General features: G+C 41.8%; 1 protein-coding gene and 1 pseudogene across 2 annotated transcripts in view; one reads left to right on the top strand and one right to left on the bottom strand.

Annotated features, from left to right (window-relative positions):
- LOC120058423 (ganglioside-induced differentiation-associated protein 2-like) overlaps positions 1-16,433 on the bottom strand; it is a 36,970-nt gene extending 20,537 nt beyond the window's left edge. Inside the window, exons 1-7 of one of the 2 annotated variants that reach the window (XM_039007074.1) lie at positions 16,204-16,433; positions 8,619-8,837; positions 6,930-7,069; positions 6,331-6,484; positions 5,843-5,931; positions 3,537-3,613; positions 2,952-3,111 (exon numbers count right to left, since the gene is read on the bottom strand). In XM_039007074.1, the coding sequence (XP_038863002.1) occupies positions 2,952-3,111; positions 3,537-3,613; positions 5,843-5,931; positions 6,331-6,484; positions 6,930-7,069; positions 8,619-8,800 (802 nt within the window). In that variant the 5' untranslated portion in view covers positions 8,801-8,837; positions 16,204-16,433. Of the gene's footprint in view, positions 1-2,951; positions 3,112-3,536; positions 3,614-5,842; positions 5,932-6,330; positions 6,485-6,929; positions 7,070-8,618; positions 8,838-16,020; positions 16,042-16,203 lie in introns of those variants that run through there. The other variant, XM_039007075.1, reaches the window with a different exon arrangement.
- LOC120058080 lies at positions 16,269-25,219 on the top strand (annotated as a pseudogene).
- The last annotated feature ends 489 nt before the right edge of the window (positions 25,220-25,708 follow it).

Below are 25,708 nucleotides of genomic sequence, written 5' to 3'. Positions count from 1 at the left end.
TGTTAAAAATCGTACGATTAATCGGTATCGGCTTTTTTTGGTCCTCCAATAATCGTTATTGGTGTTGAAAAATCATAAATCGGTCGACCTCTACTCTCCAAATATGTTCGTTCGAGTTCAAGTCCGGGCTCTGGCTGGGCCGCTCAAGGACATTCAGAGACTTGTTCCGAAGCCACTCCTGTGTTGTCTTGGCTGTGTGCTTATGGTCGTTGTCTTGTTGGAGGGTGAACCTTCGCTCCCAGTCTGAGGTCCTGAGCACTCTGGAGCAGGTTTTCATCAAGGATCTCTCTGTACTTTGCTGCGTTCATCTTTCCCTTGACCCTGACTAGTCTCCCAGTCCCTGCCGTTGGAAAACATCCCCACAGCATAATGCTGCCACCACCATGCTTCACCGTTGGGATGGTGCCAGGTTTCCTCCAGATGTGATGCTTGGCATTCAGGCCAAAGAGTTCAATCTTGGTTTCATCAGACCAGAGAATCTTGTTTCGCATGGTCTGAGAGTCATAAGGTGCCCTTTGGCTTCTGTCTGGCCACTCTACCATAAAGGCCTGATTGGTGGAGTTCTGTAGAGATGGTTGTCCTTCTGGAAGGTTCTCCCATCTCCACAGCAACTCTGGAGCTCTGTCAGAGTGACCATCGGAATCTTTGTCACCTCCCTGACCAAGAACCTTCTCCCCTGATTGCTCAGTTTGGCCGGACGGCCAGCTCTAGGAAGAGTCTTGGTGGTTCCAAACTTCTTCCATTTATGAATGATGGAGGTCACTATGTTCTTCGGGACCTTCAATGCTGCAGAAATGTTTTCATACCCTTCCCCAGATCTGTGCCTCGACACGATCCTGTCTCGGAGCTCTATGAACAATTCCTTCGACCTCATGGCTTGGTTTTTGCTCTGACATGCACTGTCAATTGTGGGACCTTATATAGACAGGTGTGTGCCTTTCCAAATCATGTCCAATCAATTGAATTTACCACAGGTGGATTCCAATCAAGTTATAGAAACATCTCAAGGATGATCAACGAAAACAGGATGCACCTGAGCTCAACTTTGAGTCTCATAGCAAAGGGTCTGAATACTTATTTACATAAGGTATTTCAGTTTTTTATTTTGAATACATTTGATAACATTTCTAACAACCTGTTTTCACTTTGTCATTATGGGGTAGTGTGTGTATATTGCAGAGGAAAATGTATTTAACGCATTTTAGAATAAGGCTGTAACAATGTGGAAAAAGTCAAGGGGTCTGAATACATTCCGAAGGCACTGTATGTGCTCCTTTCTGCAGTTACTGCACCTGCTCATTGGAAAATATTAATCAACAGGAAGACATGCTTAATTTAACAATTAGATGGCTCCTAATGTCTTCCAATCTGACGTAAGATCCCTCACTCGGTATGTGTTGTGTGTGCTCGTTGAGGATATGACTGAGGTGTTCCACTGACTCGACTATGACAGATCATCCTGCATTCTTCTCCTATGTCCACTGAGTGTTTCTCCATGGACACACAACCTAAACTAGGCAGCACTAGCTAGTTCTGTTCAGACACCAGGAACTACAGCTGCTGCACAGGACTGCTGGTGGCAGCAGGTCTATTATCACCATTTTATATTTGAGATTCTTTAAAGTAACCACCCTTTGCCTTGATAGCAGCTTTGCATTCTCTCAACCAGCTTCATAGAATGCATTTCAATTAACAGGTGTGCCTTGTTAAAAGTTAATTTGTGGAATTTCTTTCCTTCCTAATGCATTTGAGCCAATCAGTTGTGCTGTGACAAGGTAGGGGGGTATACAGAAGATAGCCCTATTTGGTAAAAGACCAAGTCCATATTATGTCAAGAACATCTCAAACAAGCAAAAAGAAATGACAGCCCATCATTACGTTAAGACATGAAGGTCAGTCAATCCAGAAAATGTCAAAAACTTTGAACGTTTGTTCAAGTGCAGTCGCAAAAATAATCAAGCACTATGATGAAACTGGGTCTCATCAGGACCGCCATAGGACAGGAAGACCCAGAGTTACCTCTGCTGCAGAGGATAAATTCCTTAGAGTTACCAGCCCCAAATAAAATGTTTCAGAGTTCAAGTAACAGACACATCTCAACATCAACTGTTCAGAGGCTGCGTGAATCAGGCCTTCATGGTCGAATTCCTGCAAAGAAACCAATACTAAAAGGACACCAATAATAAGAAGAGACTTGCTTGGGCCAAGAAACACGAGCAATAGACATTACACCGGTGGAAATCTGTCGAGTCCAAATTGGAGATTTTATGTTTCAACCGCCATGTCTTTCTGAGACGCAGAGTAGGTGAACAGATGATCTCCACATATGTGGTTCACACCATGAAGCATGGAGGAGGAGTTGTGATTGTGTGGGAGTGCTTTGCTGGTGACAATGTCGGTGATACATTTAGAATTCAAGGTACACTTTACCAGCATGTCGACCACAGCATTATGCAGCGATACGCCTCCCATATGGTTTGCTCTTAGTGGGACTATCATTTGTTTTTCCAAAAGGACAATGACTCAACACACCACCAGGCTGTGCAAGGGCTATTTGACCAAGAAGGAGAGTGATGGAGTGCTGCATCAGATGACCTGGACTTCACAATCATCCGACCTCAACCCAATTGAGATGGTTTGGGATGAGGTCGACCGCAGTGTGAAGGAAAAGCAAGTGCTCAGCAACAAGTGCTCAGCAACACTTTTTTGGTAACTATATGATTCCATGTGTTATTTCATAGTTTTGATGTCTTCACTATTATTCTACAATGTAGAAATTAGTAAAATAAAGAAAAACCCTTGAATAAGTAGGTGTGTCCAAACTTTTGACAGATACTGTACATGGAATGGAAGTTGTTACTATGTACTATGATAAACATATTGAAACCATGTTCAGCTTTACAGCTAGGAGATGAGTCGCACCTAGTGGGTTGTGGGAAATGTAGTCTTACCTTCCAGATTGCCTGGTTTCTCAGCGATGCGGATCTGTCTCTCTGGGACTACAGGCTCACCCTCCGAGTTGCCAATGTCGGCAGGGATTAGGGGCAGGCTGGCGCGCTCCTCTTCATCAGAACGAGGGTAGTAGAGAGGAAGCAGCTTCCTGTATGTAGGCTAAGACACACATACAAAAACAAATGTTAAACACACATATATGAAATAATGCCACACACCCGCACATGCTTTCTAACACAAAAACCCTCAGTTTCCCCAGACTGACATAAAAATAATAAACGTACTCTCCTTATCAATAAAATAGTTGCTCTGCCTTCTTTTGACATGAATAATTACCTCATACTGGAACACTCATGTCATCTTTGAAATATTTTACGTTCTCTACGAATAACAAATGAGTGGATAATCACAATAAACCATGGAAACATGGCCTTCGAAACACAGCTCCAAACATTACCTTGAGTTCAGTTACACTACAGAAAATGTTGGTTGCCCTAAGAATAAGCCAGTACATTTATGTGCACATAAACCTAGGAATGTGTAAAACATCGAAGGTATGTGCAGAGAAGAATATAAGAACACACCTCTTCCATATCCGTCACAGCGAACACCACCATCTCTATGCTCTTTCCATGGTTCTCGAGAAACCTGCGGACCGTTCCTACAACAAACAAAAAAATAAAAAAAATAACACAGTTACACAGTCATATGTTTCACATAGGTCAGGGGTCATGGATGAGTTATGAAACATCATGCCAGTATGAATAGTTGCAAGGCTGGAAAGTGTTGATTGTTTGAAATATCTGGGATTAAGTATTGATTATGAATCTTTTGGAAAGCATATTGATTATATCAGAAAAACAGTTAACTATAAGCGTTGTTTACTATACAGATCTAATAATTGTTTTACTATATCCATTTAAAAAGACCTTAGTAACCTGAATGCTGCATCCTATCATAGACTATGGTGACATCATCTACCAAAACCTTACTTTGCGAATTAGATTAATTAATTAATTAATAACAAATCTTTGCCGATTCATTATTGGATGCAATTATAAGACACATCATTAAACAATGTATGAATCACTTATTCAAGCAGAAGACAACTGCAATGGTACCAATTTATTTTGAAATCTATCAAAAATGTCCCTGTTTATATATTAAGGAACACCTAACGATACAAGACTCACAATACTGCTTTCGACAACAGCAGCATTTACAAATGCTAAGGGTACTTCATGAGATTGGCATAAGATCTTTCAGATACAAACTGACTGGAATCATTTACCTACAGAAATCAGTACCCTTTTTTAAATGCGAAGAACAAACTGTTTTTAACTAACAAAAACATCACCATGTGGAGATTTCTGTGTATGTGTGTGTATATATATATATATATATACATATACAGTGGGGCAAAAAAGTATTTAGTCAGCCACCAATTGTGCAAGTTCTCCCACTAAAAAAGATGAGGCCTGTAATTTTCATCATAGGTACACTTCAACTATGACAGACAAAATGATAAATAAAATCCAGAAAATCACATTGTAGGATTTTTTATGAATTTATTTGCAAATTATGGTGGAAAATAAGTATTTGGTCACCTACAAACAAGCAAGATTTCTGGCTCTCACAGACCTGTAACTTCTTCTTTAAGAGGCTCCTCTGTCCTCCACTCGTTACCTGTATTAATGGCACCTGTTTGAACTTATTATCAGTATAAAAGACACCTGTCCACAACCTCAAACAGTCACACTCCAAACTCCACTATGGCCAAGACCAAAGAGCTGTCAAAGGACACCAGAAACAAAATTAGTCCTGGGCTGGCGTGGTTACATGTGGTCTGCGGTTGTGAGCCGGTTGGACGTAATGCCAAATTCTCTTAAAAATGATGTTGGAGGCGGCTTATGGTAGAGAAATGAACATTAAATTCTGGTGGACATTCTTGCAGTCAAGAATTCTTGCATTCTTGCATGCCAATTGCACACACACTCAAAACGTGAGACAGCTGTTGCATTGTGTTGTGTGACAAAACTGCACATTTTAGAGTGGCCTTTTTATTGTCCCCAGCACAAGGTGCACCTGTGTAATGATCATGCTGTTTAATCAGATTCTTGATATGCCACACCTGTCAGGTGGATGGAGTATCTTGGCAAAGGAGAAATGCTCACTAACAGGGATGTAAGCAAATTTGTGCACAACATTTGAGAGAAATAAACTTTTTGTGCATACGGAACATTTATGGGATCTTTTACTTCAGCTCATGAATTATGGGACCAACACTTTACATGTTGCGTTTATATTTGTGTTCAGTATTTGTATGCATGCATGCATATATACATGTCAGGGATGGGAAACTGGCAGCCAATTTCCAAAGACAAAAAATAAATATATATACCCAGTATATTTTTCTCTCCACCCCATGGCAAAATGAGTAGAATTGCATGAAATGTATTATAAAAATGCAAAATGTTCTCTACACCCCTTGGGGGGGTTGTATTGGTAGTTGTAGCAGTAGTTGTATTGGTAGTTGTATTAGTTGTATTGATATTTGTAGCAGTAGTTTTTATTAGTTGTATTTGTAGATCTACAACTTTTAATTTGCTGTTAATGTAAGTTTAATAAAATATTATTAGTTAATTGTTAGTAGTTGCCATATTATTACTTTTTCTAAGTATTGTTTGTTTGTTTTAGTTTATTTCATTTGGATACTCTTGAAAACGAGATGATGCATCTCAAGAGATTTCATCCTGCAAAATTTCAAATAAATAAAAAATAGTTGACAGCCACATATGAGCTACTTAAAATGATGTGACATGGTGTACTGTACGCTACTGTATGAGAGATCATTATTAGTGAATGTGTGCTGTGTGTGTGTGTGTCTTACTGAAGGCGATGTGTGTGGCGTCCTCTAGTGCGTATCCTCTCTTAGTTGTGCTTACCACACAGAAGGCCACAGATGCCATGGCCTGCTCTCTGCAGAGACACAAACATCAGCTCTCACACAACTCCACATACTAACAGTACACACCACAAACCCCATTCAATTGACAGTACAGTACACACCACAAACATAGTAAATTGTTTTTACAAAAACATGAGGTTAATGGGCAGTAAGGGAGCACCCTGCGCTCCACAGACGTGTTATGTGGGGAGTAAACACTCGTGTGTGTGTGTGTGTGTGTGTGTGTGTGTGTGTGTGTGTGTGTGTGTGTGTGTGTGTGTGTGTGTGTGTGTGAGAACAAGCTGTGATGTAATCAACAGGCCTGCTGTTCCAGTCACACCTAGCGGAATGCAGCTAGCCAAATGAACACGAGGTGGAACACATGCAATACAGTCAACTTCATGTAGACTAATGATGAGTTAATGTCTTACTTGGCGAGCTGCATTACATTCCTATAGCAGCTGTACAGTGAGCTCTCAGCAGCCGTCCTGTACTTGGCTTTGTACTTGGGGCCCACCGTGTGGATAATAAAGCGTGCCGCCAGGTTAAAGCCTTTGGTCATTTTCGCCTCGCCTGTCCGACATCCTGTGGATAAACACATACACATGAATACACACATACAGGTAATACAAGAGTATATCCCACACAGAACACACAAATATAACATTCTTCACCATGAACACAGCCTTGAAAGGGATTAGCATAGCAACACACACAGCAACAAGACCCAATCTAACACTTTTTCCCCCCGTTTGAATATTAGCAAGTGGTATAAAAAGCTGGCAGTAATGCATTTGTCTTCAGTGCTCACATGATGTTAACACATTACATTAATTTTGACAGCATAACACAAGGTCATGTTCAGTAGACACAAACCAATAGGAGAAGTTGGACAACAAAAATAAGCATTCTGATTGATCAAGTTGATATAGTACCTCATCCATGTGAAAATATTTTCTCTTGTTTTTTGCCGACTAAGTGCAACCCAGGCATGTTGTCCTTGACCTGATAACTCAGTGGTGCCCCCTACCGTTCAGTTTGAGCAGCTCATCTCGAAGCTCAGGCCCAGCGTGTAAGAGGATGCTCTCAGAGATGGGGTTTTTGTCCGTCAGAGTCTCGTTACTCGTGTTGACAATCGCTGTGCAGTTCAGCAGGGCCACGTCGCCATTACTTGAGAGGAGACAGCAGAAAGAAAGAGGGTTAGATATTTTAACTCTGTATTGGTCGTACAGTATGAGGTTGGAGCTTGCGTATCTCCCTTTGACATTTATGGATGATTTACACAACAGTTTAAGTTTGACTACAGGTGTGTTTACCGATTTAAGATCCTTCCCACAGGGCTTTGCAGGGCTCTACAGTGCGACCATTTTACTCGCTTATGCGCCTAAATATTTTACTGTGCAACCTGGAATTTGTATTTAGGAGCACCAGTGTGCCTAGAAAAATGAAGGATTCTATCTGTAACACCTCAAATATTTGTCACTTTGCTCCTAAATTGCTTTGTGTGCGCTTACATTTTTCAACTTAGGCGCACACATGCTCCTTGTAAAAAAGGTCAGCGTAGAGCCCTGCTTTGTCAAAGTCTAAAAGGGGAACTACTCAAGCAGTTAAGTTGGTACTGAGTCATGACATCCTTAGTCTTCAGTCATTGAGAAATAAGCCTATGACAACCTTGCCACTGGAGTGCAGATCAGTAGACAGCCGAACTACTGAAACAGCAAAGAAGACATATGATCAGGTTTACAGTGATGTTTCACTTCACTTAAATGCTGGAGCTAGCAAACAGCCAATGGACAAGTCATAATGATTTATTCCTCACTACATCGGCATAATCACAGCAGTACGACCTCAAAAAGGTTGGCTGTGAACAAGCTAAGTGTTGTAGGCCTTGTTGTACACACCTGCAGGGGTTAAAGCAAAAATAAACCCCATGAATGAAACTTAAGTCGAGCTCAGATCGATTGTCTGCGGGGCCAAGTTAAGCACCCCTTTCATGTAAAAAAAGTAATGACCATCATACCTTTAGGGAAAAAGGATCATTTTGTACATGTATTAAACAGAGTTTGCCCAATCCCAGTCCTTTTCAATTGAAAAAATACATAGATCCTAAAAACAAAAATCTTCACAAAAAATCCATATGACGAAAATCCATCGCAGTGACGGAGAACTTTACGGGGTGATCGTTGTTGATCCTTGTGCAAAGGGAGTGCAAGTCAATCAAGACACTGTGTCAAGTCCTGAAAATGCTGACAAATCAGGAACAGAAAAGTGATTTTCCTAAGACCTGTGTAAAAAGGCCTTAGTTCAGTCCAGTCTGTTCCTTTAACAACAGCAGGAATGTGAAGAGGGCTTGAGGCCACCTGGGTACAAAGGTCTTACTGAGAGACTCCTACTAGTGGAACCTCTGGACACATCATGTGCTCAGCCTCGCTCCACAAAGAGGATTTATGAGGTAGGGTCTAGAATGCCCATGTGGAGAGAGAGAGAGTGGTGCATGGAGCAATAACAGAATCACAAGGCACAAGAAGCCAGGGATTCAACTTGAGAGACCTTATTGCTGTCAACAAAGGCATTTGATAAGAGTTTGACGATTATGAATGTATGAGAAAATGAGAGACCCCCGAGATAGAAAGAAAAAAAAGAATGCGAGAGAGCAAAATAGACCAAATGATAGCGAAGTGGTATTAGAGATAGAGGTCCAGTCAGTGTGCGTACTCACTAAAGCACTATCTTCCTGTTGATGTCCTCTCTGTAGGGAAAAGGGGAGGGGAAGGCCTCCTGGCTGACCAGGCTGTCGGTGTACTCCTTCTCTGTCTCTTCTCCCTCAGGGTCTGGCTGCCGCTCCCAGGTGGACAGAGTCTGTACCTCCACAAACTGAGAGCGTGCTCCCAGAGGATCCATTCCTGCACTTCGCTGGCCTACACCTCAATGCTCCCCACTGCAAACAAAGCCAGAGAAAGACATTAAAGTGCATATATCAGTGTCCACTGTCCAGGAGCCAAATAGGAGCAGTTATGACAAAGACCAGCAGACAGTCACAAGTGGTGAATACATTTGTGTTTACAAATGGTCTGGTGGTTTCAGTGTTCATATTTCAGTAGGTTAAAAGTAGCAATAACAACCCATTTTGTAGAGCAAAAGCCTTTTAACACAATCAAAGAAAGGCTTTGTTCTGACAGATTAAAAATACACTGAACAAAAATAAAATGCAACATTTTCAAAGATTTTACTGAGTTACAGATCATATAAGGAAATCAGTTTATTTCAATAAATTCATTAGGCTCTAATCTATGGATTTCACATGACTGGGAATACAGTTATGCGTCTGTTGGTCACAAAAGTAGGGGCGTGGATAGGGTTGCACATTTTGGGGAATATTCAGAGGTGGAAACTTTCCACAGGAATATATCAGAATTAATATTAATACCATTTAAATGTAAATGTTTTTTGCATTGAATATATTACCATATCATATGGAGACAGAAACATAAACCGTTTACCTTATAAGTAGACATAATTGCAAATGATTAAATCCTTCCAAAATCAATAAATAAAACGAGTTAGTTTCGACTTGAAATTGGTTGTCTTCCTCTCAGGCTTCCATGTCTTCTCCCTGGACCTCTTTAATGTCCACCTCTTGCACATCAGACTGAGGCCTCATCTTCACTGTCACTTTCCAACCTTGTTGAGGATGGCTCGTTGTCAGGCTCAAAAAGCCTCAAATTTGCCCGGATGGCCACCAATGTTTCAACCCTTGTATTGGTCAGCCTGTTGTGTGCTTTGGTGTGTGTGTTCCCAAACAAGGGCCAGTTGCGCTCAGAGGCGGCTGATGTTGGTGGGATTTGGAGGATGATGGAGGCAACAGGGGAAAGATTCTCAGATCCACAAAGTCCCTTCCACCAGGTGGCTGATGAGATATGTTGGCACGACTGCCATATTGCATCTCCATCCCAAAGCCCTTGCTTGGAAGTGTACTTCACCAGACTGCCAAAAACCTCGCCCTCATCCAGGCCAAGGTGGCGAGACACGGTAGTGATGACACCATAGACCTTGTTGATCTCTGCACCAGACAGGATGCTCTTGCCAGCATACTTGGGGTCCAACATGTACGCTGCGACATGTATGGGCTTCAGGAAGAAGTCTTCACGCTTTTTGATACATTTCAGAACTGCTTGGAGCAACAGTGAAGTGGGCAGGGCAGTACGGATTTCTTATCTTACATCTGCAAGCAGAGTCTGAACATCAGACAGGATGGCATTGTCTCCCTCAATCCGTGCAATGGCTACTGCTATAGGTTTCAGGGGTTTCAGGCTGCTTACCACTCTCTCCCAAAACACATCATCCAGGAAGATCCTCTTGATGGGGCTGTCCATATCAGCAGACTGTGATACAGCCATTTCTTGGAGAGACTCCTTCCCCCCCAGGAGACTGTCAAACATGATGACAATACCACCCCAACAGGTGTTGCTGGTCAGCTTCAATGTGGTGCTCTTATTCTTCTCACTTTGCTTGGTGACGTAGATTGCTGCTGTAACTTGATGAACCTTCACATACCTAACCATTTCCTTGGCTCTTTTTTAGAGTGTATCCATTGTTCAGTGCCACGATGTCCTTGAGGAGCAGATTCAATGCATGAGCAGCACAGCCAATGGGTGTGATTGAGGGTAGGACTCCTCCACTTTAGACCAAGCAGTCTTCATGTTCGCAGCATTGTCTGTCACCAGTGCAAATACCTTCTGTGGTCCAAGGTCCTTGTGTCTGTGCTCTTGTGGAATACTGGTTGAGGGGTGGAGATGATGTAGTTAATTATTCCTTGCCCACAAACATTCGACCACCCATCAGAGAGGATTACAATACAGTCTGCTTTCTCTATGATTTGCTTGACCTTCACTTGAACTCGGTTGAACTCTGCATCCAGCAAATGAGTAGATAAAGCATGTCTGGTTGGAAGGGTGTATGCTGGGTGAAGAACATATATTTTACCTCTTGGGGATGTCATTCGAAAACATAAATGTTAACTTTCACTGCTGAATCTGACAATTAATCTTGATGGTTGTACAGTCGTCTCAACTAAAACTGTGAAGGACCTCGGCGTTACTCTTGACCCTGATCTCTCTTTTGACGAACATATCAAAACTGTTTCAAGGACATCTACGTAACATTTCAAAAATCAGAAATTCTCTGTCCAAAAATTATGCAGAAAAATTAATCCATGCTTTTGTTACTTCTAGGTTAGACTACTGCAATGCTCTACTTTCCAGCTACCCGGATTAAGCACCAAATAAACTTCAGTTAGTGCTAAATACGGCTGCTAGAATCCTGACTAGAACCAAAAAATTTGATCATATTACTCCAGTGCTAGCCTCCCTACACTGGCTTCCTGTTAAGGCAAGGGCTGATTTCAAGGTTTTACTGCTAACCTACAAAGCATTACATGGGCTCGCTCCTACCCATCTTTCCGATTTGGTCCTGCTGTACATACCTACACATATGCTACGGTCACAAGACGCAGGCCTCCTAGTTGTCCCTAGAATTTCTAAGCAAACAGCTGGAGGCAGGGCTTTCTCCTATAGAGCTCCATTTTTATGGAATGGTCTGCCTACCCATGTGAGAGACGCAGACTCGGTCTCAACCTTTAAGTCTTTATTGAAGACTCAAATCTTCAGTAGGTCCTATGATTGAGTGTAGTCTGGCCCAGGAGTGTGAAAGTGAACGGAAAGGCACTGGAGCAGCGAACCGCCCTTGCTGTCTCTGCCTGGCCGGTTCCCCTCTCTCCACTGGGATTCTCTGCCTCTAACCCTATTACAGGGGCTGAGTCACTGGCTTACTGGTGCTCTTCCATACCGTCCCTAGGAGGGGTGCGTCACTTGAGTGGGTTGAGTCACTGACGTGGTCTTCCTGTCTCTAGTGGTGTGGGGGCTGTGCTTTGGCAAAGTGGGTGGGGTTATATCCTGCCTGTTTGGCCCTGTCCGGGGGCATCATCAGATGGGGCCACAGTGTCTCCTGACCCCTCCTGTCTCAGGCTCCAGTATTTATGCTGCAGTAGTTTGTGTCGGGGGGCTAGGGTCAGTCTGTTATATCTGGAGTATTTCTCCTGTCTTATCCGGTGTCCTGTGTGGATTTAAGTATGCTCTCTCTAATTCTCTCTTTCTGTCTTTCGCTCTCTCGGAGGACCTGATCCCTAGGACCATGCCTCAGGAATACCTGGCATGATGACTCCTTGTTGTCCAGTCCACCTGGCCGTGCTGCTGCTCCAGTTTCAACTGTTCTGCCTGCGGCTATGGAACCCTGTTCACCGGACGTGCTACCTGTCCCAGACCTGCTGTTTTCAACTCTCTAGAGACAGCAGGAGCGGTAGAGATACTCTCAATAATCGGCTATGAAAAGCCAACTGACATTTACTCCTGAGGTGCTGACCTGTTGCACCCTCGACAACTACTGTGATTATTATTATTTGACCATGCTGATCATTTATGAACATTTGAACATCTTGGCCATGTTCTGTTATAATCTTCACCCGGCACAGCTAGAAGAGGACTGGCCACCCCTCATAGCCTGGTTCCTCTCTAGGTTTCTTCCTAGGTTTTGGCCTGTCTAGGGAGTTTTTCCTTGCCACCATGCGTCTACACCTGCATTGCTTGCTGTTTGGGGTTTTAGGCTGGGTTTCTGTACAGCACTTTGAGATATCAGCTGATCTAAGAAGGGCTATATAAATACATTTGATTTGATTTGATTGCCTGTGAGCATCAGCGGTGAAGCAGTTGCATACGCAGCTCGAGCAAGACATTCATCAGCATTTCTCTGACTACGTTCCTCCATGGAGTCAAAAAAACTTCTGATTCCAGGAGGACCATGAGCTGTTGCTATCGATAAGGTGTCTTATACATCATTTTCACCTCGAATAGAAGTAGAGGGACTTTTGTCAGAAGATGCTTGTTGTGAGCGCTGAGGGAACTTTATGCACTTGGCCAGATGATTCTGCATCTCTGCCGGGGCAGCAGGTAGTCTAGTGGTTAGAGCGTTGGACTAGTAAATGAAAGGTTGCAAGATCGAATCCCTGAGCGGACAAGTTAAAAATCTATCGTTCTGCCCGTGAACAAGGCAGTTAACCCAATGTTCCTAGGCCGTCATTGAAAATAAGAATTTGTTCTTAACCTCTTGACGCTAGGGGTCAGATTATTATTTATTTTTTTAAATAACGTTCCCAAGGTAAACGGACTATTTCTCAGGTCCAGATCGTAGAATATGCATATAATTACAGATTAGGATAGAAAACACTCCAAAGTTTCCAAAACTGTCAAAATATTGTCTGTGAGTATAACAAAACTGATTCTGCAGGCGAAAACCTGAGAAAATCTAACCCGGAAGTGATTTAAAAAAAGAATTATTACTATTTTTTTTATTTTTTTATCTGTGTTTCCTGGCCCGTCTTTCTTCCATTTAAAGGGGTATCAACCAGATTCCTTTTCCAATGGCTTCCTCAGGCTGTGACCAGGCATTAGACATAGTTTCAGGCTTTTATTTTTAAAAATGAGCGAGATTTTCAAAACTAGTCAGGTGTCCTCTGATTAGTTCCTGCGTGCGAGAGGGGTAGCTCTCCATTTTCTTTTCTCTTTTATTGAATAGGTTACGGTCCGGTTGAAATATTATCGATTATGTTTGTTAAAAACAACCTGAGGATTGATTATAAAAAACATTTGACATGTTTCTACGACCATTACGGATACTTTTTGGAATTTTCGTCGAACGGAACGAGGCTTTGGTTTTCTGAACATAACGCGCAACCCAAATGGTGTTTTTTTGTTATAAAAGTAATATTTATCGAACAAAAAGAACATTTGTTGTGTAACTGGGAGTCTCGTGAGTGCAAACATCCGAAGATTATCAAAGGACCATGCTAATTTGGGGCTAGCTGTTGTAGCATTGATTGATACACTCACAAAAGCTTGGATTGCTTTCGCTGCAAAGCATATTTTCAAAATCTGACACAATAGGTGGATTAACAACAAGCTAAGCTGTGTTTTGGTATATTTCACTTGTGATTGCATGATTATAAATATTGTTAGTAATATTTTGCGCCCTGCAATTCAGCGGTTGTTTAGGAAAATGATCCCGCTAAAGGAATCCGTAGCGCAGAGAAGTTAACTGACTTGCCTAGTTAAATAAAGGTACATTTTTTTTTATATTTGGCACAGTATTTGCAAATGTACACAGCTTTTCCTTCTACATTAGCTGCAGTGAAATGTCTCCACACATCAGATAGCGCCCGTTGTATTTCCCTGTAAAGATTAGAAAAAAACAGTAAAAAATGTCATAAAAAATAAAATTCCAAGTACAGATAAATAGTTAAGCAGTTAGATAAAACAACTCCTTTGTAAGATGAATGTTTCAAAATGAAACATATATGGCAACAGGTGAATTAACACTCCTCAATTAGCAGGCTCAAGCAAGCTAAAACCCACATGGTAGCAAAAACTAACTAGCAGAAATTGTTAACAAGTTAGAAATGATTTAAACACACTTTGCTGTAGGCTACTATTTACTAGTGTAAAGGATGGTTTTGTTCTCTTTCTAACAAAAATATATGCCTTATAGAAATAGGACATGTTAATCACAAAACATAGCGTGACTGCTGAATAACAAGAAAACAGGAACTGAGCAGTGTAGTCACCGACAACTCAGCTCAAACTTCACAACAAACACTTCCGGATATCTGGATCCTGTGTGCTGTGAGGCTGGGACAAGCTTGGGCACCACCGATAGGCTAGCAAGTTTAAACCACGCTAAGCCTCTACTGTGACAGGCCAACTCTAAAGTTGGAACTACATCTGTCACAGTATAAAAGAAGATGTCTGTACAATTTCTGTCAGTTCTCTGCTTTACCCTGCGTGGTGATACAGTGAACCCGTATATACGAAAATTGCATTTACCATTTATCACTTATGTTAAATAAAAATTCTTAAAGTATATTCGGTGACTTTGAATCACATTTTATCCTGATACCAGATTCGATTGACGCAACCCTTCACACTAGTTAACAAAAAATCATGTATGTCATATAAAATATATTCACCCCACCCAGTATTGTAATCAAAACTTACCAGAAAGCATGTAGTCTTTGGCTCAGACAGTGTAGTAGTGTGGGCTCAATAGCATCTCATTAGAGTGCAAGATCTTCAGAATCAGCTGTACATGTGATGGAAGAATGCACTGTGCATGCAGAGGGTTGCAATTCCATTGAATTGGGGATAGTTTAACCAAAATATGCCACAAGACCTAGAATTGCCTTACGTGTATCCCACAAAAAAAGGTTAACTGTTATAAGCCAACTTTTTTTAATGAATTTAAGCTAAATTCCCCAAATTCCAGGGCGTAACTTAATTTACTGGAAAGTTTCTGACCCTTTGCAACCCTAGGCATGTATCAGAAAACCAGTCAGTATCTGATGTGATCACCATTTGCCTCATGCCGCAAGACATCTCCTTCGCATGGTGTTTATCAGGCTGTTGATTGTGGCCTGTGGAATGTTGTCCCACTCCTCTTTAATGGCTGTGTTAAGTTGCTGGATCTTTTATTTCAGTTCATGGAACCAACACTTTACGTGTTGCGTTTACATTTTTGTTCAGTGTAGTTCTAGACAGTAATACATTAACCAGTTTTCAGGACTTCTGTAACTTCTAGTCTACAACCTGCCAAATAAAGCCTATCACCTAAATAGCAGAAGCCAAATTTGTCAGTAGACATTTTATTATGTTTGGAATATTCTGATTGCATTTTTGGGAGGTTAGGTGGCAGTTAGAGCAAATTTGGTGAATATGTCAAGCAAGGTCTGACTAGGTCCGACTCATTACTGTTACATTAGTGCACCTAAACAGACAGGGAATTTGAATTGACCATAAGGGCTCGATGAAATGCACAATGAAGATAAAGATATACTAGCTAATTTTCATAACTTTAAAAAAAAAAGTATATTTGTGTTTACTGAAACATGGCCAAACATTTTCTAGTGTTTTTGCGTGTGCCATTACTCATATTATGTTATTACCATTTGAACGGTTAAATAGGCCCTATTTATAGGGAAAACATCAAATGAGAACATAAAATGTGTCGTCATCACCAACCATGGAGCTCGAGCTCAGCTGACCATCACACATACATTACCAGTGCAGCATTTGCTTTCGTTTGACTTTGATTCGCAAATAACCTGCTAGCACGGCAGCAAATAGTAGCATGTCGAAAAGGGGAAGGAAATCAAATATTTATCTAGCTAACGTTAGGTAATCAGAAGAAACATTTACACCTACCCGTTTTCCTTCGTCCACGAATATGTTGTCTACTCCGAGCAGGACTGAATTACAAAAAGCATCGAATGCAGTGAGTCTTCATGATTTTGTTATGATCACAAACATGGCAAAACTTGATTTGATCAAGCCAATTCCCATCGCGCAGTCACGTTTACTATATTTTGGTGAGTTCCTGATCAGCTGATTCACTACAAAGAACCCAAACACGCATAACAATCCCTTCCGGAATAATGCCCAGGGACGTACAATAAATCCCAACATTTGTGTAAAACGCATAGTACAGCACTCAGAGGACCTATTAGAATTGTAGCTACCGGTAAGTAAATCCTCGAGAGCATTTTCTATATTGAAGGTAAATGTATGCATTTAGATATACGGTCAAATATATGGCATAGAGCAGAGATATTTTGTAATAAAATAAACAACAACACAAGAAGCAACCCCATAAAACAGACGAATGTAATAAATACAAAAGCTAGTTAATGTGACTGATCGATAGTTCAATTGCAATTGAACAAGAGTACAATAAACATAACAAAATATTTAATATACGTATTTTCTGCCTCTGTGTCTATGTGTTTCTGTATTTAAAAAAATAATCAGTCTATAGTTTGTGTTCGACTACATATGTGTTTGATTAGTAGGGTCTTCCTCGTGTGCCCAGAAGACAGAAAACGGGTTTCACTAGTTACCATAGCCCAAAAAATATATATGGCTATATCGTAAAAATTAATGAAAACAAAAATAAGCTTTTTGGTCTTAATTTAAGGTTAGCGTTAAGCTTTCTGAAGGCTTCAGAGCTTTCACAAAATTGTGCTAAAAAACGGTTAATTCCTTGGAGCTTCATAATCGGTTCACAGTGCACATTAGGGACATCTGCTGGTCAACAATATACAGCAGCGTATGATTATCAAATATACATTTTTCTCTTTACTGTTTTCATCAAAACTCCGTGGTTCAGCGGTAAATCGTTGACTTTAGTAGGGCCAGTTGGAACACCAGCAGGTTTACATAATGCTTCCATGTTTTGCTTTCAGGATTACTATTTTTCTAAAACCGAATCTATGGCATTATTTCGGATGCTTAAGGCATAAGCGATACTATACTAAATAAAACGATTTATTTGAACAACAGTGCCGAAAGTGTGGTTTCACATACATTTCTTTTAAATAGAGTGCCTTCAACAGTATTCGACCTCATTACCTTCACGTCCCTGAATGTTTCATTGTTCCCTATTCTACCTGCTAAACTACCAATTAGGTGAAATTATATTTACAAAATCTTTGTAAGTACAGTGTCCAATAGAGGTCGGTGTTTGGTTTATTGTCATACATTTCTCGGATCGCTAACATGATGTGTATTCTTCCCTTCTCTGATCTTTCCTACTTTTCCCAATCCCTCTCTTTCGTCAGGGCTCTGACGCGGTGCTGGAGGTGTTCAGTGTGCTGCCGGAGGACGAGGTGGAGAGGGTGATGGCCAAGAAGCTGAAGAGAGCCAAGAAGAAGGCCAGGTAAGTCGCAGACAGAGTAAAGATCACGCTGTCACTACAGCCACGGCAAAAACCAGTCTGCAGATGTAGTTCAAGTTGGGACATTCGTCAAATATCTGTGGAATCTAATTCCAATCAAACTAAATACTTCAAATGTTTATATATACAGTTATGTTGATTACATTTGTGAAATATAAAGATGAGGTGCTGCTGCCCCCTCGTGTAGGGATGTGCAGGGTGCAGAGCTGGACGCCCCAGAGCCTGTGGTGGAGAGGAAACTGGCAAATGAGATTGTGAGACTGACCAACATCAAGGCCATCAAGGCCAAGATTAGGTACACACACACACGCATGCATACTCTCACACACTCAATCAACCAACCAACATTTTGTGTCACTTTATATCCTAGATGGGTGGACTACCTGCTGTGTGCGGGTGGGGAGTTGAAGGTAGCCATGCTGCTCCAGAACAACACAGTGGAGACTTACAGCCTCAAGACGTCTGACAAGAACCCCACAGGCACTAAGACCTCCAGGCTCGCCCTGGGGGACCAGGGTGCCCGCACATTGGCCTTCAGCTCAGACAACATTGCTGTCCTTTCCGCCTCTCCGGGGACACTGTCAAAGTCCGGAACAGGTGGAAACATCAGGTCACACAGCGCTAGGATTGACCTGACCATGGGGTTTCACTGTATAAGTTAAATCTAGTTCATTAAAGCTTTAGGCTTTCCAGCATCTTTAAAAGTTTACATATATTATGACACCTAGACACATATTATACGTTTTCTTCATTCTGATTGGGTGTCGTAACAGGAAGTTCCTCTCTGCCGCAGGTCTACCCTGCAGGTGATCCGCACCATGGCGTGTGAGTACGCCCTCTGCTCCCTGTTCGTCCCTGGAGACATGCAGATCATCCTAGGAACCAAGGTAACACACATGCATGCACACACTAACATACACCAAACTACTGCAGATGTGCATTATCCAGTATTGGACTATTGTGTGGAACTCAGGCTTACCGAGAGAGGACTCTAGTGCCCAAGCCTGTTTTATTATGAGCAGTGCCATTGAGGACTTTTGCCATGTTGGCGCTGCCCATGCTCTCACAGACGCCATAGTGGGACAGATGCAATGATGTAATGTCTATGGGCTAACCTAGTCTGTCTCTCTCCTCTCCTGTCAAAGTGGTAAGATTCAGATCTTTGACTTGGCATCAGGAACCCTCCTGGAGACTGTCGATGCCCATAACAGAGCTCTGTAGACCATCTGTCCGTCTCCTGATCAGGTACTGTCTGTCTGTCAGGATCTGCCTGTCCATGTTCAACATCATCCACAATACATGTAGAGCGTTCATGGATCTCATCTTCTAAAGTGCCAATCTCATTACAACTCCAAAGGTCCCCTTATCTGTAGACAAAAGCCCATGGACAAGTCCACATTTACAGAGTGATGCTGAGACTTACTTTAAAATGTACAGTATGTCAAACAAAAACCAATGATTTAAAAGTTAAACAAACCATACAACTCTATGCACAATGATTACTTTGAACAATTTCCACATATTTTTTTTTACAAAAGCACATTTACTTGAAGAACAGTTTGCAGATGCAAAGTTTGGTAACAAAATTACATTACCAAACTTGGCATCTGCACTTTGTTTGACATACATTTTAAAGTCTCAGCATCACTACTTTACCGTGGAATTGCCCCCATACAATACAATCATTCCCATTTGCTCTGACTGTTTATTTGACTGTAATTATGTTATTTCCTCAGAGGGGGATAGTGACGGCAGAGTTTCAGCTGATTAAGGATGGAGAGGCTGCACAGAAGTAAGCCAAGCTTTATTCCTTTTGTTTCACATACTGTCAGTAACACAATAATGCTGTTTTATACTAGAGGCAAAGAAGTTCTGTTGTCCAGGCAGGTACTAGTGATCCCAGGCTGCATGGTGTTATTCAGGTGAGCTTCTATGGAGTGAGCCCTTGACTGGAGTTTGTGTTGACCCTGATCTAAGTGTTTGTGTGTGTGTGTGTTGCAGGAGGCTGACGGTGAAACACATGCGTACACTGCAGCTGGATGAGGATGTGTTGCGTGTGTGAAATATTCTCCTGATCAGAGATTGTTGGCTGTCTCCCTGCTGGACTGTACCGTCAAGGTCTTCTACACTGACACACTCAAGTTCTTCTTCTCTCTGTATGGACACAAGCTCCCTGTGCTGTGCATGGACATCTCTCATGTGAGTACCAGTACTCAATCTGGCAACCAATCTCAACTAAAAACGAATGTAATGTGTGACGGTAGATGAATATAGAATGTGCATGGGTAAAGTTGTGTTATGTGTGTCTAATCTGTCTTGACTCTGAATGTTACTTCTTCTCCACCTCTCAGGACAGTGCCATGATAGCAACCGGTTCTGCAGACAGAAACGTCAAGATCTGGGGTCTGGATTTTGGGGACTGTCACCGATCTATGTTTGCCCACGATGACAGGTACAGAAAATGTATAACCTAATGTTAATATGAATATATAATATACTGCCAGAACACATCGTCCTAAGCCGTCAGACATATGGTCAGTGTAAATGGCTTAATGTGGACGCTTTACCAATGGTCTCAAATGATATCATTTAATATACGTTGACTTCACTCTCCCCATTTCCAGTAAAATATTTAATTTAATCTCTAGTTTCAGAAACACTGTCCTAGTTAGCCACCTCTGACCGATGACATCACCCCATCTGCTCTTTCATGTCGCCATTTTGTCATTTCTCATCTGCTTTCCTTCTCCTTCTTTCTTTTCTCAGCGTCATGTACCTTCAGTTTGTTCCCAAAACCATCTGTTCTTCACAGCGGGGAAGGACAATAAGATAAAACAATGGGATGCAGTCAAGTTTGAGCACATCCAGACTCTAGAGGTGACATTCACTCCCATGCTGTTACATTTCCCATATGGAGATGAGGCCTAGAGTTCCATTATTAAAAATGTGTTGAATATTGATGATTGGCAAGCAATTATGTGACCTAAATGCGCCCTTTCCCATCGGAGTGACTTAATTTATTATTATTTATTTCAAACAGTGGAAGTATAAAGGTGTGTTTTCGCTGTGTCGTTTCACTCTCACTGATATCTCGTGTGTCTCACAGGTTCCTGTAGAGACAAAAAGCAGCACAAGTGGCGAAGAAGAACATAGAGACAGTCAAAGCTGTGTCATGACTTTACTTTCATTAATCTGATTATTGTTATTTAATCATCTAACTATGTTTAATTGTTACCCAATTTAAATTAATAATGTAACAATGAACTAATTAGGATTTGGGGCACCACGGAAGAGGTTGTTTAAAGAGTTACCATCTCCCGAATTAAACTCTATAAGGTATATATCTATTACATCTATAAACAGTCATCTTATTAATCATTACCTCATATCATCATTCTGAACAGTCGTAAACTCAAGCATCTGCAAAAACCCCAGCCTTGCTCATGATTCAGTGCTACACAAATTGGTTTAATTATTTATTTACTAGCTAACTAAAGAATAACACAGAAGAAACATACACACTTACTACATGAGACAAAAGTCCCTAGCGGACTTTCACAATATGGCTTTTTATCCAACGACATGGAGAGAGAGAAAAAGACACTTATCGTCGATACATTTCAGGACTTCTCACATTAATCATATAGTTTGCACACGAACCGCCGCCCATTTGGAATAAGAAATCATGGATGTATTTACATGTGGGTGTCTTTGTCCGGCGTGTAGTCCTGAACAGAACCTCAGAGTTCACTCTGTTCCATTCGATCCTGAAGCTGCTTATTTGAAGATAAGCCAGCCGTGCCGATGGTTCCAGTCAGGTGATGAGAGTAGCGTACTACAATGATTTGACAAGGGTAGTAGGATGGTTTGAAGAGTTCAAGATATTTTACTCAGGACAGCTAATCAGCTGTACCAGTGATTGTCTGAGAGGGTTTGTTTTCCTCTTCCTCCTCGTGTTGATAGTCAGGATTTGACCCACAATGAACATGAGCTGCAGCTTGCCGTCTCTCTGGTCTAAAAGGAAGGTGAGGCTATTTCTTCACCTCGTGTTGAGGTTCAAAGTACCAACCATTTCAAACGTGTAGCTACCCGCCTCACGTTTCCTGGTCTAATGTTAATTTCGTTACCAAGGCTCGAAGGGGACAGCTCCGTCTGTCTGACACGCTCTCCGACCTCACTCGGGGCATGGCTATCTACTTATGCACAGTTTATAGGAGATAGATTCTCTTATACCTCCTAAAATCACATTCCTATCTTAACAACAATAATTTAAACATTTTTCATACTACATGCACAATGTATTGGATGGAAACTTGACAGATAAAGGGGATATACTTTCCAAGTTACAGTATTTTGTCCATACAGTTTTTAATGACATCACAAAATGAAAAGCAATATTACATTCGTTTTCCATAGCTCCCCACTGACCACTCTCCACGCCACATTATGTTACAAATATTGTTCCAGTATTCACGTTTGACCGAGTTAGAGTTTTGTTGGGAAAAGTCTGTGAAACAGAGATTCCTTTGTTCATACTGGAGGGGAATAAAGAAAGTCTTCTCCTCAAATTTACGACAGGGTGTGGAGGTGTCAAAACCCCCACACCAGATCCCTCCTCCACTCTGCGGGTAAGAGAAGGTCTGGTTATTGTCAGCCATTTCCAAGCTGATCTGACCCATTGTGATCCTCACAGGACAGTCATGACAGCTGTGAGTCTCCACGTCAAGTAACTAGACTGCAGAGATGGAGAGGTTGTATGTGTGTAGTTTGTAATGGTGTGTGTGTCTCTCTCTTGTGTGCGTGTGTGTGTGTATGTCTCTCTCTTCAGGCTGAGCTTGTCATGGAGGCTCTGGAGCTGTACAGATCAGATAAAAGGAAAATGGAGGAGCATCAGCCTGCCAGTCAGCCGGCAAACAGTTCCCTCCACCTAAAGTCAATCTTATCCTTGTGGCTTTGGAAACGTTTCTGTAAGTTTTTAATTCCACCTGAAATTATGATGCGTGCATAGCCCAGGGTACTAGTTCCGTTCCTCACTAATCGATCATGTAACCATTGTAACTACATCCTCTTCTGCCTCCCTTGCAGCCGTCTCGCTATGTCATGGACGTGATGAAGAATGCCCATTCCAGTGAGCTGGAGGTGTCTCTGCTGGTCCTGCTTTTCCCATACGTCCCAGACCTGCTGTCTCTCTTCAACAGCTATGTCCAGGATGGCCTGGAGGTCGAGCTAGTGTGCCGCTTCTTTCTGCTCAGGTATGCTAGCCTCCAACGCAGGCTTCTCAAGTGGTGCGATAACCTGGGGAAGTTCTCCCTTTAGGATGATTATATAAAGGGGTGGAGTCTAGATTCAAACTAGTTATGTGTTGCTATTTTGCATGGGTGGAGCTCCAAACAGAGGTGGTGTTTCCGAAGAAGAATTCTGACTTGAAACAAGCTAGGTATCATAAGATAATGCTGCAGAAGCTACTAAAACGTTGTCCGGCACACAGTAGGAAAAGAGGCACGGACAAAACAAGGAAAAACTAAAATGGGAAAAACAAGGAAATGCCTCTCCTGAAGGAAAATTACATTTCTACTTACGGCCAATAAAATGCGAATGTTAACAGCCGGCGCTTCCATTGAAACGCACTATCTAATACTATAGTTTTCCAGACTTCCACTAGTCGAGTCAATGACACTATATTTGGAAGGATGACCTCTCGAGGCGATGGACATGCTAACAAACAACATTACACTAATCATAAGTGTTTGTCAGTCAGTTGTTTGTGCATTTCTCTCACAATTTCTGATAAACCTTGTAACTCCATTTTTGCTAATACTCCTATTTTTCTTTTATATATATATATATATATAAAGCTATGTACTCTGAACATTTCATGACTAAGACCAAGAAAATGTATTCACAATAGCTTCTAAAGTTTCATAATTGTATGTTTGTTAATGGGGAGAATATGGTAATTTGTTCAATTTCCTGAAAAGTTTCTGTTGTGGAGATAAGAGGTTTACATCAGACACAACGATATGCAAATAACCTCACATGCTGACCAGACACGTCGCGTGCGTCGCAAAATAAATTTTGAAATCCATGTTATTCAATTATTGCACCCACACTGCTCGCGAGCGTCTGCGTTACCAAGGGCTAAAATAGAAGCCATTCCTATTTCTGATGCAGATCGTGCTGAAAGTCCTACCTCTCCCATCTCCTCATTGGTTTATAGATGCAGGTACCCACGTGCCATCTCCTCATTGGTTATACCCACGTGGGTGATTGAAAGACGAACTGTTTTGCCGGTTGTCGTGGTAATACTATGCAAGTTTAGATGGATCACCATATAAGTTCAACGATGAAAAAGCCTGGAAGGAGGAGAGATGACTAGAAACTATTCGGTTGGCCGTTTTATGTGTGGATTAATTTGTCGGAGTAGATGACCTTGTGCAGTTCAGGTAAAATAACAACTCACTGTTTATATCCCAGGACAAATTAGCTAACAACAGCAAGCTAGCTAAATCGGACAAATTGGCTAGCAAGTGCAAGCTAACTAGCTAAATTGCCATACATGTTTAATGCTTTTCGAACTGTCCCCAAATTAATGTCATTGGTTCAGAGTTTGTTTTGATATTTTAACCTGCGTGTTGTGATCGCGTTTGGTGTGGGGGGGCAAAATAAATGTATGCACGATGGCGCACGCGCGCAGCCGGTTTGGGTTCCGTGTCACACAGGTGTGTGTGTCTGGTGTCTCTGTGGTACTTGCGAGTAGATGAGCCTCATGTCTGTCTGTGTCTGTCCTCACTGTGCTGGTTGGTCCTTATCTTTCCAGGGTCCACTTTGGCCAGATCTCCAGTAACCACATGCTGCCAACCGTCATAGACGAGTTAAGAAGCAACACCATCTCTAAAGTCTGAGAGTTCAGGGTAAGTCCAATCAAAGTATATAGAAACATTTACTCTAAAGGCCGATGATCCACAAGTCTTATCAAAGTTATCAAACTTATCTCGCCTTCTGCTCCTGGATGTTCTGTGATTCAACAGTGCTGGTCTCCAGTTTCTCCAGAGGGAGGTCGAGAGCAAAGAGGACATCATGTTCTTTGCCGACGCCGCCTCGATGAGAAGCGAGAGAGAGAAGAGAGCTATACTCACCATCGCCTGAATCACTCTCTCTAGAGGCTGGTGGGAGGACCTATAGGAGGACGGGCTCATTGTAACTGCTGGAATGGAATTAATGGAACGGAGTCAAACATGTCATTTCCATATGCTTGTTTGATTCCGTTTATTCCATTCCAGCCATGACAATGAGCCCGTCCTGCTATAGCTCCTTGCACCAGTTTCTTCTGATATCTACCCCACATCATGACTAGTAGGCTACTGCAGGCAAGGCCTTTAGCAGAGATTTACACTGTTAGTTTTAGATTTCAACTGTTATAGGAACCTGATAGGACATAACACTGTTGTTCAATGACATGCTTCATTTCCCAAATAAACTGTGTCTGAGTTACTCATGTCAAGCCTCGCTTCCTCAGGTTTTACAGAACGCCTGTGAATTAATAAATCCACTGTGCCCTAACTCAAGTCAAAAGGAAGTAGTGTATGTATGCACAGCAGATCCCTATGCAACCACAGTCTCGTATAAAACGTATAAAACACATAAAACTCCATCTTAAATAGATACAATTCATGTTGGACTTTTCCCTCCCTGGTCGGTCTTAGCTTCCCGTCACATGGGGGTTTGACAGGTATGATTTAGGCCTGTTTCTCTGGGTTTTCCTGTATCACAGCTTAGGGGAGTGATTCAGGGCTGGATCAGGGCCAAACCGGATTGAAGTGGGCTTCAGGGGGATAGAAAGCGGTGTCCAATTTGTCACAGACCACCAGTCTCTCAGACCACCAAGACTGCCACTCCCAAAGAGCTCACAATACAGAACCAGATCCCTCCTACCTCTCCAGCCTGGTCTCATAGACTAGATGTAACATAGTATAAATC

Source organism: Salvelinus namaycush, chromosome 13 (genome assembly GCF_016432855.1).
Source record: "Salvelinus namaycush isolate Seneca chromosome 13, SaNama_1.0, whole genome shotgun sequence".
In the NCBI taxonomy this organism is placed as follows: Eukaryota; Metazoa; Chordata; class Actinopteri; order Salmoniformes; family Salmonidae; genus Salvelinus; species Salvelinus namaycush.
The sequence above is the reverse complement of the archived record's forward strand: the minus strand, read 5'-3'. Positions and strand labels throughout refer to the sequence as shown.